This window comes from Hemicordylus capensis, chromosome 13, assembly GCF_027244095.1.
Source record: "Hemicordylus capensis ecotype Gifberg chromosome 13, rHemCap1.1.pri, whole genome shotgun sequence".
Lineage (NCBI taxonomy): Eukaryota > Metazoa > Chordata > Lepidosauria > Squamata > Cordylidae > Hemicordylus > Hemicordylus capensis.
Genome location: NC_069669.1, coordinates 22,368,116 through 22,387,588, shown reverse-complemented (window position 1 = coordinate 22,387,588; position 19,473 = coordinate 22,368,116). Strand labels below are relative to the sequence as shown.

Here is a 19,473-nt window from a genome sequence, read left to right as displayed (position 1 = left end):
CTCTTTCCAGAGATAGGCAAGCATCTCTTTGAGGATATGTTCTTATAAAGTACCAGAAAATCCAAAACAAAATGCTTAGTTGGGGAGGCCAGCAGAGTTTTGTAACAGAAAACGGGAAGCACCCAGCCGCTGAATTACCTGCTGACAGTTGCTGGCGATGCCTGTTCCAGATCTTCTGGCTCAAAGATTAAGCTCATTTTTGCACTCATCTGGATGATTTCACCGCTCATTAAGCACAGCTGAAAATAAAACACAGTAAAACAATGGTCGAGTCATGCGTAGGGCAGAGATTTTAGAACAATGGCTATTGTTCCCACTTCTTTCAACTGGATGGTGAACATTTTACTTTTGTAGGTTAAAAAACATGGAAGTAAATAATAATTAAAAAATAATAATGCACATACACAAATAAAACATTTTTAAATGTGGCAAAAATGGTTTGCATGCACGTTTCAGTGTTTTAATTTTCCAGGCTGTATTTTCAGGGCAACCACTATGTATTCAAATGCACTTAAGATGGCTATGTCTGACTTCACCCCTCTTCTTGAGGTTGCAAGGTAAAGGTAAAGTGTGCCGTTGAGTCAGAGTTGACTCCTGGTGCCCACAGGGCCCTGTGGTTGTCTTTGGTAGAATACAGGAGGGGTTGACCATGGCCTCCTCCCAGGCAGTAACCTTTCAGCATCTTCCTAGATCGCTGTTGCCCGATATCGTACCAGCAGGGATTTGAACTGGCAACCTTCTGCTTGTTACGTCAAGCATTTCCCCGCTGCGCCACTTAGGGTGGTTGTACATGGGGTTAAAATGAGATAACCCCATATAAACACCACCCTGGGATCCTTGGGGAAAGTGTGAGATGCCACCCATCTGATTAAGTCAATAAATGAAAAGCTCAGTGTGCCCAAGATAGCTTTGGATTTGGATTTCTTGAAGAAGAGTCCCCTGTGCCATATTACACTCCCTTGAAACTGAAGGAAGGGAATGAAAGCAATTTGGGAGATGGCAGCAGGGGAAGCCCTTAAACAGCTCTTTGGAACCCAACCTTCTGTCTCCTGACAAATTATGCCCCATTTGACCGGCAGCTGCCACATAGCAGGAGCTTCACCTCTTACAACCAACAGTGGGGTCTGATGGGCTCAAGTCTCGCAGGAAAGCTGCAAGGATACCTTCTTGTTGTCATCCAGCACGGTGTTCATGTTTTCTATCCAAACGGCGTCCACAGGACCATCAAAGATAATCCACTTCCTGTCCTCAGTTGTGGAAGAAGCTTGTTCTCTGAAGGTGTTTGCAAGGACACCGTCCGTCCATTCATGGCTCACGGGGTCAAAGCACCCATACAGCTGCCCCATTGTGATAGCTTTGGGGTTAATAATTCTGTACTCAACTGCAGATTCCTCCGTCGAACTGTCTGAGAAAAGAAGTCTCTCTGATTAAGATGGGAAACCACCAGCACGCTGTCAGGATTACCTCCGAATTCTCCCCTGACAAGGAGGCCTCTGAGACTGAGGCCCAGAATACTGAGACTCCAGAGGGAGACCCCCTTGCTCCAGAGAACGAGCAGGCTCTTTGCAGTGACAGTGAGTTATTCTTTACAGTATTTGTAACATTTCTCAGCCACATCTCTGGTATGCTGTGGCCCAAGGTGACCTACAATCAATGGGAAACTCACAATAAAAAGTGAAGGTCTCTCTAGAGCAAAAGGAAGATGAAGCCAAAGCTCTCCTGACTAAGGTGGCCTCGGGCAAAATGCACTTGAGATTACCTTGGCTCAGATCCCCAAGTCCGGCAGCTAGCACTTTGTAGGCACTGGTTTTGCCTCCCAGAGGCTCTCCAACGATCATGTAGCCATGGCGCACCATCATCATTTCATAAATCTGTGCCAATGACATGAATGCTGCAATAAATACATTGCATAACAGAGTGTTGCATCAATGACATTTCATTTCTCTCTTAGAAGAACAGAAGGAATTCACGGAAAGGGAAGAGACACATTTATTCAGTGGCAGCAAAACTCATCTAATGTGGGCATTGGGGTTTGGTAGTCCTGTGCTGGGGCCGTTTGTATAAACCACTCTACTTTGAAACAGTCTGATGATAGCAGAGCCACAGCTAGAAATTTTGCAGAGATTCATGGAAGGGGCAGCAGGACCCATTCACCCTGCCTGGTAGCAGCCACCAAGACCAGGAGTCTGCTCCAAGTAGTGGCTGGGGCCTCGTCCCTCCTATTTTGCTAGACTCAGCTCTTGTGGGTTCCTGCTTGGAGTTATCCAAGGTCTTGACCCTTTTCTCCTCAGAACTGTCGGAGTACTGCATCTCTCCTTGATCCCTCCCATGGTGGAGACCTGGCTCGGCCAAGAACAGGACAGTTTCCAGGCCCACCTGCATCCCACTGGCATATTTTTATGCTCTAAAGAGCTACATATTTCAATTCACTCATTTACTTCAGGCAGGTTTCAACAAGGCATGTCCCTATGGAGCCAGCGTGGTGTAGTGGTTAGAGTACTGGACTAGGACCGGGGAGACCCGAGTTCAAATCCTCATTCAGCCATGAAACTTGCTGGGTGACTCTGGGCCAGACACTTCTCTCTCAGCCTAACCTACTTCACAGGGTTGTTGTGATGAGAAACTTAAGTATGTAGTACACTGCTCTGGGCTCCTTGGAGGAAGAGCAGGATATAAATGCAAATAAAAATAAATAAATAAATATGAGTGAGAAAATTCTACTGTATACATTTCCTATGTGCACGTTAAAAAACAAAACAAAAAAACCTGAATAATTTTCCCAATAAACCATGGAACTGGCTGGAGATTCATTTTCTTGATATTGTCATTCAGTGCTTGGATGAAGAGTTCATAATCTGGTTTTGGAAGAACCACACCAGGAAACAAATCAGATATGATCCCCTGTGAAATGAAAGAAAAGAGAATTCCATTTCAAAACAGATTGTCAGAAAGATAAGAGCAGCAGTTCTGAGAGCAAAGTCATCTACAAGTGCATTTCAAGTTGTTAAAAACCAATGGAAAGAACTTTCTTCTGAATCAATCACCACCGTTCATCAATATTTGTTTGCCGTCAGCATCTAAATAACTTTACTTGTTATCTCACCTGAAACAGAGGAACATCTTGCGCCAAGAATTTAGCTAAGTTAACATCCAGCAGTGCCCTGAGCAATAACACACTTTCATTTTCACTTGGGTACTTCAGTTTTAGGTTCCCTGCTGCGGTCAGGACTGACTTCACCGCGCGCATCCCATAGTCATAGTGATGTTGCGATGATAACTGCTCAGAGCAAAGGCGGTAGGTAGCAACAATTTTCTGGGCAAGACTGTGAAAGATTATGATACATTGCAATTTATAAGCAGCAAACACCATGGAAAAATCAAGAAAACATCTACACATAGAAGCAGCTGAATTTTTAAAAATACATGAAACCAAGTCATATTATAAGAGATAATTATGGGATAGTTCAAAATATATGAAAATCCAAGTAGCAGGTCACAGATTCTTTTCTCATTTGGGGGTAAATGGTGATGGCTAGTTAAGGTTCTAATAACTGGAAACAGTTATTGTTTTGGCCAAAGGCGAAACAATTTTTGGTGGGGGAGGAGAGCTGGTCTTGTGGCAGCAAGCATGAATTGTCCCCTCTGCTAAGTAGGGTCTGTCCTGGTTTGCATTTGAATGGGAGACTAGAAGTGTGAGCACTATGAGATATTCCCCACCGGGGATAGGGCTGCACTGGGAAGAGCACCTACATGCTTGCATGAAGAAGGTTAGAACATAACATAAGAACACAGGAACAGCCCTGCTGGCTCACGCCCAAGGAAGCCCATCTAGTCCAGCATCCTGTTTCACACAGTGGCCCACCAGACTCAAATGACCATGGTGTGTAAGAGATCTATAAAGCTTAAATAAAAGAACATCTTAAATTTAGTTTCTGAAACGTATACGGAAATTTAGCCATTTCACATTGGTTCTCCCTTTGAAGTTTCTTCATTGAAGAATGACGCCTTTCATTCTCTGCGCACACACGTCTGAATACACAAATGCACACACAAGCAGTGCTACATAGATTTGTTGCTGGAGCATTAGGAGAAATGAAAACATCTCAGAGAGGAGACCTATAGACAGCAAGATTCCATGAACAGTTCTTCTGTTCACACATTTCCCCTAAGAGATAATTTCATGCAGGACATTCAGGTACTCACAGGTAAAGCCCTACCAAGTATAACAAAAACAAAATCTAAAACAAGTACTTACCTTCTTGAGTCAAGGAATCCCATGGAATAAAGGGAAATTTCACCGATCAAAGCATAATCTGGGACCATCATGGCTACTGTGCGAAATAAAGCCTAAATAAAGACAGAAGGAGGCAACTAATACTTAACATTTGTATAGCAGTATTCATTCATTCATTCATTTTATTTTATTTGTGCACCTCCCCAAACTTACCTCTCTGAGTGCTTTACAACAACATATTTGAGTGTGCAAAGCACTTCACGTTTATTTTCTGGAGTTAATCGTTATAGCAACCAGCAAGGTGGTCTTATGCCCATATTACAGGTGCAGAGTTGAGGCTGAGGACGTGGTTCTTTCTAAGGATGTTTAGGAGCTCATGGCAGAGGTGAGATTCAAATTGCCAAAGTCCTGATTCTCAGACCAGTCTCCAAGTCCAGGAATGGCCAGGCCAACCTGAGGACTACAGCTCCCATTATCCCCAGCTAGAATGGCCCGCAGCCAGGGATTATGGGAGTTGTAGTCCAACAACAGCTGGAGATCTTCAAGTTGGCCCACCCAGCCTTGGTCTTGGTCAGTCCTATCCTACCTGCTGCTCAGAGCCCATGAGTTCTGGCGGCTGAGGCAAGGCAGAAAGGGCCACGGACAGAGCCACTGGATGTGTGGACCAGACAAGAGCAAGTCTGAGCTCTTGAATGCCTCTGAGCCACCTGCTAGGCTCTGCCTCCCTGCCTGGTGAGCAGCAGTCTTAAAGGGGCAGCCCTCGGGCCTAGAGTAAAAAAAGGGGAGACATGACAGAGCTTTACAAAGCTATGCATGGTGTGGAGGGAGGGGAAAGAAAGATTTTTCTCCTTCTCTCACAACACTAGACTCAGGGGTCATCCCATGAAACGGATTGCCAGGAAATTAAGGACTAAGAAAAGGAAGTACTTTTTTCACACACCACGTAATTAATCTTTGGAATTCTCTGCCACGGGATGCAGCAACAGCCACCAGCTTGGATGGCTTTGAAAGGGCATTAGAAAAACGGATGGAGGACGAGTCTACTAGTTGGCTACTGATGGCTACTAGTTCTGACAGCTGGATTCAGAGGCCGGATGCCTCTGAATACCTCTGTGGCAGGAGAGCAACAGCAGGAGAGGAGGCATGCTTCATCTCTTGCCTGTGGACTTCCCAGAGGCATCTGGTGGGCCATTGAGGGAAACTGGATGCTGGACTAGAGGGGACTTGGGCCTGATCCAGCAGGGCTGCTCTGATGAGCCTGACACTCCTCTGCCTCCTCTCCAGTTGAAGCCGCTCACCTGTCACCAGTGCTGATGCGCTGATAGCAGGGAAAGTGATGGGAAGGGAGGCACCGGCTCCTCCAAGGGCTTGGAGGTCCTCAATGCCACCAGAAGATGGCAAGGTTTACCTTCAGGTTATCGGGAAGTTCTGCTCGGCCAGCATACCCAGGATTCATCGTGATGAATACCGCACAGGTTGGATTCAGGGAAATCTCCGTGCCTTCAAAGAGAAACGTTCTGAGCTTTCGAATAATAGCCTGCTGGATACTGAGGATCTGTTGTGCCACGACAGACAGTACTTCAACCTAGCAAACAACCCAAACAGAGCACCATCATGTCTAAAAGGCACCAGGCCTCGAACCAGTGCAGAAGCTCATCTCCTGTGGGTGTTGGGGCTCTGCAGTCCTGTGCTGGGGGCCGTGCATACAGCTCCCTGTCCTTGGAAATGATGTGATGAATGAAGGATGCAGAGAGGCAGCTAGACCTGTCGCCCTGAGGGGACCTACCAGGGTGCGCTGCTGCGGGGGAATCCAGCATAACGACTACAGCCTAAATAGAGGGGCATTAGTCTGTTTGAAGTTAGTTAAGTATATGAAATCGTCACCACTTTATTCATGGGGCTCCTGCTTGTCAGTTGCACTGTCTGGTCACGATACCGCAGTGGTATCGTGATGGTGAAACACAGGTGGAAGCCTGTCCCCAAAGGTTTGGGTGGCCTGCTGCCTGCACTGACCCCCACGCTCACCTGCCCCACGTGCTTCCTGCTCACCCCCCACGTTGCTGCTGGCCTCCGTGGCCCCATCAGTCTTTGCCCGTCAACCCTAGTTATCTATGCTGGTTAACTGCTGCTTAACCCGAGCAATTGGACTAGGATTGCCCTGGAACTTTGCGTTCTCACAATCAGTGTGGAGCTCACTGATCCTGGTTAACTTTCCAACCAGGATCCCTGTCATTGTGAGAATGCAGCCTAGATCACGAGGGATGCACATGACGATAAAACCCAGGCTTAGACTGAAAACCGAGCAGTGCAGCAGATGAACAGTTCTACGTATGCCTCTCGTCATTTGCAAATTATGGCAGTGGACTTTGGTTCTCCCAGCTGCCTCCGTCCGTTAAGCCGTTACCTCAATCCTGTTGAACTCATCAAAGCAGGCCCAAGCGCCAGCCTGTGCCAGTCCTTTGAAGAACTTCCCCATGGCTTTGTAATCAAGACCATCAGAGCAATTGAAGACGACACACTGAAACAAGTGGCAAAATGCGTCACTCCAAGTTGTTACAAAGTTGTTGCTTACATTTATTTTTTGATTTTTATTTAAAATATTTATACCCCACCCCTCCAGTACACTAGTGCTCGGGACAACTCACAATACTAATAAAATAGACACAATGTAAAATAAAAGAGTAATAAAATTAAACAAATTAAAAGACCAGGCTAAAACCACATTTAAAATTACAAATGTTAAAAGTTTCAAATTAAAAGTTATTAATAAAAAGCTAAAAACTGAGAACTAAAAAACCTACCAGATATAAGCAGCAGATAAAACATTTAGGAGCCTCTTTTTAAAAGTTGTGTTTTTAATTGGTGTTTTTAAACACTGAGGGAGGGAGCATGGCAAAGCTCTTCGGGGATGGCGCTCCAAAGCCAAGGGGCCACCACCAAAAAGGGCTCGTCTCTAGTCCCCGCCAGCTGGATCTCTGTTATTGGCAAGGTCATGAGCAGGGCCTGAGATGCTGAGCAGAGGGCCCTGGCAGGTTCATATCGGCGGATGTGGCCCAACAGGTACCCCAAACCGGGTAGAGCTTTAAAGGTCAAGACCAGCATCTTGAATCTAGCCCAGAAGCAGACTGGTAACCAGTGAAGCTGCCACAGGATGGGCGCGACACTCATGAAGCGACTTGTGCCCACGAGCATCCTTGCAGTAGCAATCTGGACCAGCTGAAGCTTCTAAACTGTCTTCATGGGCAGCCCCATGTAGGCTGCATTGCAGGTGTCCAATCTGGATGTTACCAGTGCATGAGTGACGGAGGTCAGGCCTGACTTCTCCAAGTATGGTCACAGCTGGCGTACTAGATGTAGCTGGCAAAAGGCACCTCTGCACACCACCACCACGCTTGTACTGATGCCGCTAATCTCCCGCCCTGCACTCCTACAGTTATCTTAATTTTAATCTAAAATGTAATCCTAATCTTAACTAATTCCAGAGCTTTCTACAGATTTTAGTGTACAGCAATGCAGTGACTTTTATGTTATCATCTTTAACCTGTCTTCATAGACATAGAATGTTTTAACAATCTTGCTGTTAATCTCTTCACTTCTATGCTTTCACCTTATGACATTTTTAGCCAATTTCATAGCTTTTCATAGTCCTTAGTTTTATAGCAATATGATTTTAGTATGCTGCAGTCATAGTATGCTCCACAGCCCTCATTTAGTATGCTCCACAGCCCTCATAGGCACTGACTGTTTTTAAACTGTAGTTGTATCCTTTTAATCTTTCCCTTCTGATGACAGTTTCATGGTTGCCTTATGCTGGGCAAAGCCCCTAATGAAGATGATTGATGGACCAGCTCGTAGATCTTCCCCCTTTCTCCCAGCAGCGGCATTGGCCAGGCTGGAGGCGGCTCAGGGGCAGAACCCAAAGGGCAACCCTTTGCTCGCCCCTCACTCCTGGCCACCCACCCGGCTGTGTTTCCCACCCTGTCCCTGCCTGCCGGAACAGGCTTCAAGGGGCCTCCTGTTCTCGCTGGGATCAGGGCCATGCCAGTCTGGAGTTGGGGTGAAAACAGTGGTGGCCGCGAATGGGGGGGTGGCAGTGGGGAGGCACAAAGGTGAGGGCGAGCACCCTAGGGGGAGGAGGCAGCAAGGGGGGTGGCCCTCTTCCCCCCCCCCGCTTTGGGCCTCTGTGGCTTGGGTGCACTACATGGCTTTGCACAATGGTGGCGAGGCCCCTGCCAGTGTCTTCCAGTATTTGCGCGCTTTTAATCCAGGAAACAGGGATTACTACAAGAAGAACGTCTTTGAAGAAGAGAGGGGATGTCACCGTGAATTACGACTGGGCTACCTGTTTCGCCAGGGCTTTTGCTAGATCCTTGGTGGTCTCCGTCTTGCCAGTCCCTGCAGGTCCTTCGGGAGCACCTCCCAGGTTTAACTTCAAAGCTCCCATCAATGTTCTAAGACACGGGGTGGGGGTGGGGGTGGGGGGTGGAAATAAGCACAAGGGACATTATTTATAGATGCCAGCTGCATCCTCCCAGTTCCCTGCCAGGTAACAATGAGCATGCCCTCGTTCTCCATGGACTGCAGTGAGGGCATGCTTATTAAAATAAGTGAGACGTTGCTCCTGCACGTGTATCTGTGGATTTATTTCTGTTTTAATTGCTTTACTCACCTCAGGAAATATTTTAATTCTCTCACCATTTCCACAAAGTAAACTGGCCAAAAGTAAAAGAACACATTCAGGCCTGTGCCCTGACTTTTGTGAAACATTATACATTTTAACTGGATCTAGAAACAGGATTCTCAAAATGTGAGGATGGCCACCCTGTCAACCTCACGCAAAAAGGTATGAACATTCCCAGGACTCTTGCTGTGCCCCAGCCCAAATTTTACGGACATTTCATGGTATGATATAGCAACAGGGGTCAATAGTCCACCTTGCCCAGAACCGCCAATACCATGTGGTAACTGAAGAAACGCACCCCTTCTGTCACAAACCTTCAGCTCAGGTACTACCATGTAGAGAGAGAGAGAGAGAGAGAGAGAGTGTGTGTGTGTGTGTGTGTTTACAATCATAATAATCTGTTCTACTGCAAAAGCTGATTCACTGATGATATTTGTCTGGTAGTACTAAAGAAGAAAGTATTAAAAACATATTCAACAGTAGGAGTTACTTAGGATGCTGTTTCCTGAGTCAGACCATTGAGCCATCTAGCTCACTATTGTCTGCACTGACTGGCAGAAGCTCTCCAAGGTTTCAGGCAGGAGTCTTTCCCAGCCTTACCTGGAAATGCCAGGAATTAGACCTGGGGCCTTCTGCATGCCAAGCAGGTGCTCTTCCGCTGAGCTGCAGCCCCATCCCCTGGGGTGCATATCTCACATGTGGTCACCCATCCAAATGCAAACAAGGGCAAACTCTGCTTAGCAAAGGGGGCAATCCATGTTCGCTACCACAAGACCAGTTCTAACTATTATACACAGTCACAATTAAGTTAGTAAGAACTGAGTACACGAAGGGGAAAAAAATCTTATCTTCAATGATTTAGCTTTGCACATTTTTCATTTCTTTGGAGGTGTTGTGAAGTTCCAAAAAAACTTCAGAAAAAAATAATCAGCTCATAACAGGCTGGAAATGAAAGTGTAAATCTCCCATCCCCACGCCAGGGATGTTGAGAATATTCACCCCAAACCCTTGGCAATATCAGAACTGGAAACTAGAAACAGTCAGATATCTATAATATTTGACCACCTGGGAATTTTGACAATTTCATTACAATGTATTACCAGTTCTTGTTCTCTCTTTCTCTCTCTCCTTCTCCCCCCTCTCTCTCAGTATTCTCTCTCTCACACACTCTCTTTCTCTGCCCCCCTCCCCCTCCCCCTTTCCCAGGAGCTTTTGGATGCAGGACACTGCAGAGTGAAAATACTTTATACTGTTTGGGCAAAAATAAATCCATAATATGCCTTCTGGGAAAGGGCGAAATACAACTACAGTTCCTTCCCAGTAGCATTTCAATTGTAGTCTGGCTCAAAAGCTAAGCAGGAGGCGTTGGTGTGGTTAATGCCTGGATAGGAGACCCATGGATGCCCTCTCTGGGGATGGAGCCGTAGCTCAGTGGTAGAGCGTCTGCTATGCATGCAGGAAGTCCAGGGTTCAAGGATGTTCCCTGGTGGCAGCATCTGCAGGGTGCTTTCCAGGCTGGCTGCTCAGCAGCAGCAAAATGCCTCCATTTGCGCAAGTCACATTCGGGCTGTAAACAGCAGGGGGTACCGTCTCGAAGCAGCTAACAACCCGAAAAAACAGCAACTTTTCCACAACGGATATGCAACGTCCTTGCTCTATATCACAGCGATTAAATTCACAACAAGGCATTTGGAAATGTGAAAGGCACCCTGCTGTCCACGTAGGGACTGCGGTGTCACAACACAGGAAGAAGTGTGGAAGCACACTTCTGAGATTCGTCCTGGCCCCGTTGTAGGGTCTAGTCTGGAAAGCGCCCAGGTAAGTCTGGGAACTGAGACTCCTCCTGCCTGAACCCTTGGAGAGCGTGCTGCATGCATGAAGAGCAACACACTTTCGCTCAGTGTCTGGCCAATATTGTAGTGGAAGGCAGTGAAGCATCATGGGCAAGCTTAATCTAGCAAGAGCGGTAACTTGATAAATTGGCTCAGGGCTGCAGAACCTTGGCTGTTCTTGGACTACATCTCCCAGGAGCCAGAGCCACAGCGGCCAACAGGCAGAGGTAATAAGAGTCGTGGTCCAACGTCTGCCGGAGGGCCCAAGCTGTACAGCACTGAATTAGGTGGTAAGCCAAGGCATTATCCAATATGCATGTGTGCTTGACAAGGGAACAGGAATTGGAACAGGAAATGTAATTGTGATGTTGAATTGGTGTCCTGAATTGAAGGTGGTTTGTTTTGGGATGGAAATCCCTTGAACTTTTGTTATTTTAGGATGCAGATCCCTTGATGCACTTCTCCATCTCAGAGGACAGATCCTAGTTACAGCCAGCTTCCCTTATAATTCCTTATTTCCCCAACTCCAGGGCTTGACTTCTCTAGACCTTGTATCCCCTCCTGGTCCCTTCCTCGATCCAAGGTTCCCCCAGGTCTAACATCCATCCGGTAGGCACTGACTGCAACAATGGAAAGCAAGCTTTTTCTTTACCTGTAGCATCGGTCTGTCAGTGGAGTAATCACCAATCGCAAAGAATTGCCCAGGTATTCATAGCCATATCTGGCTTCAGTTGTAATCATTCGGACCATCACTTGGCTGTCTTCCCAGTAATATCTCAGCTGCGAAATCCACTGGAAATCGTTCAGATCTGAAATTTCATCCTCCGCCAATTTCGCAACTACATCACGAGCTGCAATAACAAAAATCTCTTAAATAAACTGTGACATGTAGGCCAAACGTTTCATTTTTTCATGTATACAATGGTATGCTGCAGGGGGTCCCAACACGGGATACTTGTACCCCTAGGGGTACTTGAAGGACTCGTGGGGGCGGGGACTCAGAGCCCTCCTATCTCCCCACGCTGCAGCCGCCCTATTTGTCCCCAACCAGAGAACTGCCAGCTTGAAGCCAACACTCCTCAGCAATGTGTCCACTCCTCCTCTGCTCCTAACTGGCTGGCTACATGCTAAAGCTCAGCGTGCCCCTCCCCTCAGCCTGACTGACATGCTTCAGATAACTAGCACTGAGTACTCCTAACTGAAATTAACGGGACAAGGAAACTTGTCGCATTAATTTCAATGTGAGTACTCATGAGTAACTTAGTCTGGATGTAAGCCAGTGACTGGAGTAGCTTGTCTTATAACTGACGTTTAAATTTTTGTCTGGACATGTGTGCGTACGTGTGCGCGTGCGCACACACACACACACTCTATGTGGTACCTGAGCTGAATACCTGAGACAGAAGGGGTACACTTGTTTAAAAAGGTTAGGAACCCCTCCTCTAAGGGGACTATCTTGCAGCACTCACAGGTTGTCACCCATCCAAGTGCAAACCAGGGCAGACCCTGCTCAGCAAAGGGGACACGACGGCCTGCCCTGCCCTGCCCTCCCCTGCCCTTTACCATGCACGTCAATGACAGTGAGAGCTCCCAGAGTCAGCCGGGCTCCTCCTGACAGCTTGCCTCTCACCAGTTCCACAATTTCTCCAATCTGTTTGTTGCTCTTCTCCAAAAATAGCTGGCAAACACAAATGTAGGGAGTTGTTAACCAACAGTTACTTTGCAAAACACAGCAATGTGAGATTATATTTCTAAGGGATATGTCACCAATTTGGAATTTTATTTCTTGTACAGCGGGCTTAGACCATTAAATCTGTAGAAAGATTATTTAATTTTGCCCCAAACTCCTGCCCTCACCATCTCTCGTCTGGATTACTGTCATGCACTCTACCTGGGGTTGCCTTTAAAGACAACTCGGAAGCTTCAGTTGGTCCAGAATGCAGCTGTAATGCTTCCAACCTTGGAAAGGAGGCCAGAATCAAACCAGGGACTTCCTGGTTTCTCAATCAGTCTTTTAGCCATCCTACCATACCAGCCCATTTGAGCCCTGTAAGACTTACAAAAGGCTTGTTCACACAGCCGTTCACCTGGGTAGCCACAGCCTGTTCCCTGGGAGCATGATTGCCTGCAAAGCGTAGCTGGGTAGGACGGCTGTTCCTCTGGCCTCATTCAAAAGCAGTCTGGGGAGGGCTTAGCAGACAATCACGGCACACTCCCCAGCATCTACCTTGCTTTTTATTCACACATAACTGAACACCAGGAGCGCGTGCAACATCCAGAGCTGGGTAGGCCACTTGTCCTAACCAGTTAACGGTTGTGTGGGCAAGTCTATAGTGTAAGTACAGTTGGATTAAAAATTTATAATCATGCTCCATAAAATATTGACTTTTTTCACAACACTGGAGGGTCTATCCATCAAGAATCTTGTCTCTGTAACTTGGCACTGCAAGGACAACTTGTTTGGAAGCGTCGTCTGCATATTAAACTTTAATTTTGCCCCAAATGAGCACTTTGTAAATGGACTTGTCACTACACCAGCCAAACACCATTTCTTACCAAATATAGTCTTTGGATAAATACAGGGCTGGATCTGAAGGTTCTCCTCTGACCAAAGAAGTCTTCCCTGGAGGAAAGGACCCTTTGGGTCCAACTACAGGGATTGCCTTAACAAGCTTACCGGTAAAGTTCTCTCTTGTATGGCTTCTGATACTTCCTTTGTCCAGAAGATTGAAGATACACAGATGACTATTTGGCCAGGCCACTGTAGCACCCACTTATTTCGGGGGACCTTTTAAAAGAGAACCACCAGTGAGGTTATCCAGATCCCAATGGATCCAAGATTTTACATGAAAAAAGGATTGACATATTGGCTGAAGCCTGGTTATGCATACTACAAGCAGATGTCAGACAATGAGGAAAAACAGGTTGCTCCCCTGTCTCTGATGATCTGCTAGTGATCCGTTGTATTCATAATGAATGGGTTCTGTGCCTGCACAGGAACCTCGCGGATAGATTGACTAGCTCCTTGCAACCCCTGATCTGCCCTGCATGTGCTCCGTGCTTCCATTATTTTCAACAGTTGGGGCGTCCTCTTACTCAGTTTCTTGCAGACTGCCTTCTGTTGACAATCTTTAAGTGTCCTTGTAAGGTAAATATGTTTGCTACTGTTGCGGGGAGGTTAGGGTGGGTCTTATTAATACAACGAATCACTACCAGATCATCAGTTACAGGTGAGCAACCTGTTTATCTGGATCGTAATCCATTTATTTATTTATTCATTTCATTTCATTTCATTTATTTATACATACACTTTTACCCCACTCTTCCTCCGAGGAGCTCAGAGCAGTGTACATAGTTATTTTTTATCCTCACAACAACCCTGTGAGGTAAGTTAGGCATCTTCGTTCCATTGATTTTATAGGACCAAGACACATTATTAAGCACAAGTACATGATTGTAACACATTTGCACACTATTACCAGATCATATCCTCCAATGCTGAATTCTATCACTTGTCTGATACTGGCTAACATCATTTCTTCTACTTGCAGAAGCCATTTCTCAACCATGCCCTGAAAAAAATTAAAAAATGAAGACTCACTAAGGCTTCAAATTAAAGGCTGTTTGAAGGAGAACATTAACACTAAGAACATTCAGACACCCTGGAGAAATGGCATTAATTTCAGCGGGGCCAACAAGGAGAGATCCCATGTGGGACATTCATTAGAAGTTAACAGGATGCTTAACTGGTGATGAGCTCTTTGAAAGGATATTCAGCAATCACTTTGTTGCTAACACTTGCTGTACATCTCTGCTGCACACTGACAACTGGGCACTTCCAAGGGTAACAGAATCAGGTATGCTACCAATTTTTCAATTACTGTAGCCTTAGGCAAATTTTCAAGTCGATATTATATATATCCATTGGGTAGAGAACATCTCCTACTATAAGGCCACAGTTTTAGAAACTCCTTATATATTATAGACAGTGTATACAACATGCAAAATACATCAATAATGGAATCAGACATCTTGGAGATCATTTCAGAAACGATCTCCAAGAAGTCTGATTCCGTTACTGATGTATTTTGCATATTTCAGACACCATCTATAATATACACCACACCTCCCAAGTTGCTTGGCCACACCGCCTACACATTCACAGGCATGTCCCTATTTTCATCAGTGAAATATTGGAGGGTATGCTATAGTCCTACACTGCTTTATCTAAAAACCAGCATCCATATTTGAGCTTCAGAGGGCATTTCCCCAAAATCATTTTTTATAGTAAACACTTCCTTATAATTCCTCAGGGATCAGGAGAATTACTTTAGCAAGTGCTGGGAAGATTTTCTTTATAAAAGGAACTACTTCCTTCTCGGAACTGATCATGCCTATAATCTCCAAGTCCTCTGTAAACTCTAGTTTAGCAATTCCCTCGAAGCACTTCTTCAAATGCGGCTGCACTCGCAGAGGATCTTTTGTTTCGGATAAGATCTCCAGCAGCTCATCATTGGAAAGGAAGAAGAATCTGTTCAAAAGAGTTGTAAACACACTTACACATTCACTTCTACATCAAGGAGCTGGGGATTTCATCTGGCTGGCCTTAACAGAGAGGGACTGGAAGCCCAGGGGTGAGATCCAGGCCACAGCACTGCGGTAGAGCATCTGCTCTGCATGCCCAAGGGCCCAGGTCCACACCCTGGCACCCCCGGCTCAAAGGGCAGCAGCTGGTTGGGAAAGACCAGTGCCTGGACCTGGTGGAAGGCCACTGACAAGCAGAGGCCAGGTTTGCATGTCACACTGGACAGCCAGTTCAGCTGAGTGGCAGCAGCCCTGAGCACATGCAAGCCCTGCTTCCAGGCTCAGGAAAGATACGCCAAGATGCCCGGGGTTTGTTTGTGTGCGTTTCATATGTCACACCCCATCTCAGCACACCCTATGCTACTTGCTGTCCAGAACCCAATGTTCAGATCAGATCTTACTCACAGTCATCAGACCAGCAAAACGAGTAAAGAGCAGATACAATGGAGCCCACTGCTCTCAACTGTTATAAGTACCAAACAGATCACTGTTACAGATTACTATTACTATTACTAGTATTACAGCTATAGCCATTAGTCTGGAATAGTTAATCAGCATTCTCAGACATAAACAGAGTTTATTCCACGAACCCTCATTTCTAGCTGAGATTTGACGTGAAGGACAACTGTCCGATTCCACGCTGCAAGTAGGGCCGGGTATGTCGAGACTGGAGGGTTTGCATGCCACGCCCAATCTTGGCATAGCACTCCCAAAACCGGAAGCCGGGCTTCTGCATTCGAGGCTCGGCCAAACTGCCCATTTGACGCCATATGCGACTCCAGCCAGAGTGTAGTAGACCATATGAGGCTAGATGGACCAAGAGCTCAACAAACCAGATGTCTCAATGAGGGTGGGTGGGGTGTTTTGGTGAGGCCAGCCGGGACTTGTAAATGAACCTACCTTGGGAAAAACAACCTTTTCTTTTCCAAATAATTATTCAGACCCTTCTGGATATCTTCCAAAAGCATATTTGCTTCGGTCAGTTTGTCTAACATCCTTGGTTGTTCCGTTGCTACCAGTACTCTGGTGTCTTTCACCTTTTTGAAAAAAGAAAATGGCATACAAGCATCATTGCTTGATGTGGATGGATGGAATACTGGATGTCAACCACTGATCTCAAAATGGCTGTCAGAGTCCCCTGAGGCGAAGACTCTGCTGATCACCTTCCCTGGGGTGACTGAACTGTACAGCAGCAGCTGTTGGGTCTCTGGCCGCTATGCTGGCCCTACACTATGAGGCCATGATTGACTTCCCAGCACACAGGAAGAGTATAAGAAGCTTCCTCTCTGAAGCAGACTTTGCTTTAGTTTCAAGGTCTCTTTTGCTGCCGGTGTTTTTTACTCCCTCTCTTTGCTTTGTTGATTTGGTGTAATCTTTCTGTGTCCAGTGTGTGTGTCCTTTGTGTGTGACTACTCGTTTGACCCTCTGGCTCCTGATCGCCTTCCCAGTCTGACTGCTAGTGTGTGCTCACATCCTGACTCCCAGCTTGACCCTCCTCCGAGTACTGACAGTCTGATTTCCAGCCTGTCCCTGGCTCCTAACTACTGGTTTGACTCTCTGGTTCCTGGTGATCTACTCGGCATGTTGTCTAGCATACTCCTGACTCTGAGCTTCTGGTTTGACCCTCTGGCTCTTGTCTCAGACCCACAGGCTACCAGTTTGTCCCCTGCTGCCTGGCTCCTCCAGTGTCAGGGCTCTGGAATCGTGCCCCCTGGTGTCCAGCCCGCTACTCATGGCTCAGCCCTGACAATGGTGGACACTAAAACAATGAAAGTCAAATAAAATTCTGCTTTCAGAACTAACACCAGAAAATGCCCAATGATACATGGAGGCTGTTCTTACGAGTAGCCTGTTCCAGGATAGGGCAGCCTAGCCTGGACTGGCTGCTCGTGTGGAACGCGGGGATCCTGCCCAGACACACCTGGCTTTCAAGCCTGGCTCTTAGCCAAGGAAAAAGGGAGCAAGCGCCACCTTAACCCGGCTGCCAGGATTGTGTGTCTGCTCAGGCTGCACGCAGCCCAAGGAGACACAGAGATGGGAGCCTAGAGCGCTCTTCTGACAGGGGAATTCCCCAATGCACTGTGCATTGTGGGATTCCTGGAGGCCAGGACGCATCATCCTGGGCTCTGGAGATCCGCACTGCTTGGGGCAACGTCGATCATCTGGGAGTGTGGTCCACACTCCCAGCAATGTTTTTGCTTTCATCTGGGGGGAAGGTAAGTTGGGAACAGCCTTCCCCCCACCCATGCAGCTGCCCGCCTGAGCAGTCATGTGAATACCCTTGTAGCTCTTTTCTGGCTTGTTTTCCTACCACCCTTCCTGAAACCAGGCCAAGGAGCCTCTCCATTTGACAGCAGCCCTGTGAGACAGGTTAGTCTGAGGGCCAAACCTGCTGAGACACTGGAGACCTCGGACCAGATCTCGTCTCTGTAAACTGACAATGGGGTTAGGGAAAGCCTTTCCGCTCACACTATTTCCCCAGTGGAAGTCATTCCCACCCCAGCTGCTGTTTGCTGTGCCAGGGAAAACTTGGTTTTCCAAATGGAGCTGATAACAGTTTCCAAGAGGGAGGAGGATTTTCACGAAGAAAGCAGCACTGGGGGCGGGGAGCGAACCTGCTCCTTCTCCAAAGCCACGGTCAGGGATTTTTTTTTTTAAATTAAATTGTATTTGTTTGTTTGTTTGTTTGTTTATTATTTGATGACTCCAAGGGGCAGTCAGGGGCAGTAGGCGCTCCCCACAAAACATTTCCTGCTCCCCCATCCACCAGACTGGAACTTTACAGCAAAGTGTCAGGCAATACAGTCATCATATACTGCTGTAGCTTGAATTAATTATTTTCAAGGGCCCCCCAGCTTAATGAAGCCTCATTCGCTCATTCCTCTACCCCGGACCTGGTAGTGCTCTCTCTCTCTCTCCCTCCAGCCTTGCCTGCCACACAGTCTTGGACAGGAAGAGGAAACTAGCCAGGAAAGCAGACTGGAAAGTTTGGCTTAATCTCCAAAGATGGTATTTTCTAAGAGGAATCGGGTCTATTTTCTGCATAAGTTTGAAAAGGCCAAGCAAGCTTCATTGATAAGGTAAATAAACTAAGAACATTAATGACCTTCCCTCTGTAAATATTTAACATATCATAAAGCCTCGCTCCCCTAATAATGTCCTTTGCCACCCCTTGGTTGCTCCAAACTAGTTGCTCTAGGGTTGCCCCTGGCCATGGTCCTGATCTGAATCAAGGCAGCAGGGAAGAAAACATTCTTCCCAACATTTTCCCCATAGAGGGAAATTTTCCATTTTCCATTTTCCATTTTCCATGGGGAAAATGCTGAGAACAACGACATTTCCTTGCACTCCACGTGTGCCTTCCAAGATGGCTCAAGGGCTGGAGAGGGCTCTGTTTCTCTTGAAGGAGCTTCACCAGCACTGGGCAAGGCACAGCACTGCATGGAGGTCAGCATGGTAGGAAATGGCTCTCGGAAGGGTTTTGACAAAAATGGCCTTTGCTTGGGAAACACTGAAGAGGAATGTGCTACAGAATGCCTGACAGATGGCTCTCCAGTCCCTAGAACAGAGCAGAACAACTTTGGCCCTCCTGCAGATGTTGGAACAGCAGCTTCCATCATCTCTATTTGCAACTATAGTTGAGGATGATGGGAGTTGTAGTCCCCAAAAAGCTGGAGGGCTGAGGTTGTGCAGCCCTGCTCTAGAAGAACTGGGAGGGGTGGGGCGGGGGGTGAGGGGAGTTCCAAGGAGAGCTGTACACAATATGAGTACTTACTGCTTGCACCATGATGTCCTTCCAGTAGGTGTCCACGATGCCAAACTTCCTGCCTTCCTCTGGCATCTGAGCAATAATGTCCTCAGAACTGAAGATCGGTTCCAGATAAAGCCAAGTTGACTGGCACTTTAACCAGCCGTCTAAAATCTCCTGCATCGTGACAAGCTTCTCTTCCCACCTCTGTAAAGAAAGTGCTTCACTTTCAGGTCTCCAAGGAACTATTTTTAATTGTTAGTCAAGGAACAGGAGACAACGTTGAACAAAATGTCTTCTTTCCATCGTACTGTATCATTGGGCTGGTTCTCATGATCAAAACAAAGTTGGAGGAGGGGTCGGCTACAATTCAGGAGCCTGAAATTTGACTGTG

General features: G+C 46.8%; 1 protein-coding gene across 12 annotated transcripts in view; it reads right to left on the bottom strand.

Moving 5' to 3' along the window:
* DNAH3 (dynein axonemal heavy chain 3) overlaps positions 1-19,473 on the bottom strand; it is a 112,607-nt gene that overhangs the window by 46,838 nt on the left and 46,296 nt on the right. For 10 of the 12 annotated variants that reach the window (XM_053276363.1, XM_053276370.1, XM_053276368.1 and 7 more), the window contains 16 exons: positions 19,107-19,286; positions 16,232-16,368; positions 15,077-15,278; positions 14,227-14,319; positions 13,425-13,535; positions 12,311-12,425; positions 11,400-11,598; positions 8,577-8,685; positions 6,639-6,752; positions 5,643-5,819; positions 4,256-4,347; positions 3,104-3,323; positions 2,767-2,901; positions 1,760-1,871; positions 1,164-1,405; positions 139-239 (listed from right to left, as the gene is read on the bottom strand). In XM_053276363.1, the coding sequence (XP_053132338.1) occupies positions 139-239; positions 1,164-1,405; positions 1,760-1,871; positions 2,767-2,901; positions 3,104-3,323; positions 4,256-4,347; positions 5,643-5,819; positions 6,639-6,752; positions 8,577-8,685; positions 11,400-11,598; positions 12,311-12,425; positions 13,425-13,535; positions 14,227-14,319; positions 15,077-15,278; positions 16,232-16,368; positions 19,107-19,286 (2,339 nt within the window). Of the gene's footprint in view, positions 1-138; positions 240-1,163; positions 1,406-1,759; positions 1,872-2,766; positions 2,902-3,103; positions 3,324-4,255; positions 4,348-5,642; positions 5,820-6,638; positions 6,753-8,576; positions 8,686-11,399; positions 11,599-12,310; positions 12,426-13,424; positions 13,536-14,226; positions 14,320-15,076; positions 15,279-16,231; positions 16,369-19,106; positions 19,287-19,473 lie in introns of those variants that run through there. The other 2 variants (XM_053276374.1, XR_008311995.1) reach the window with 2 other exon arrangements.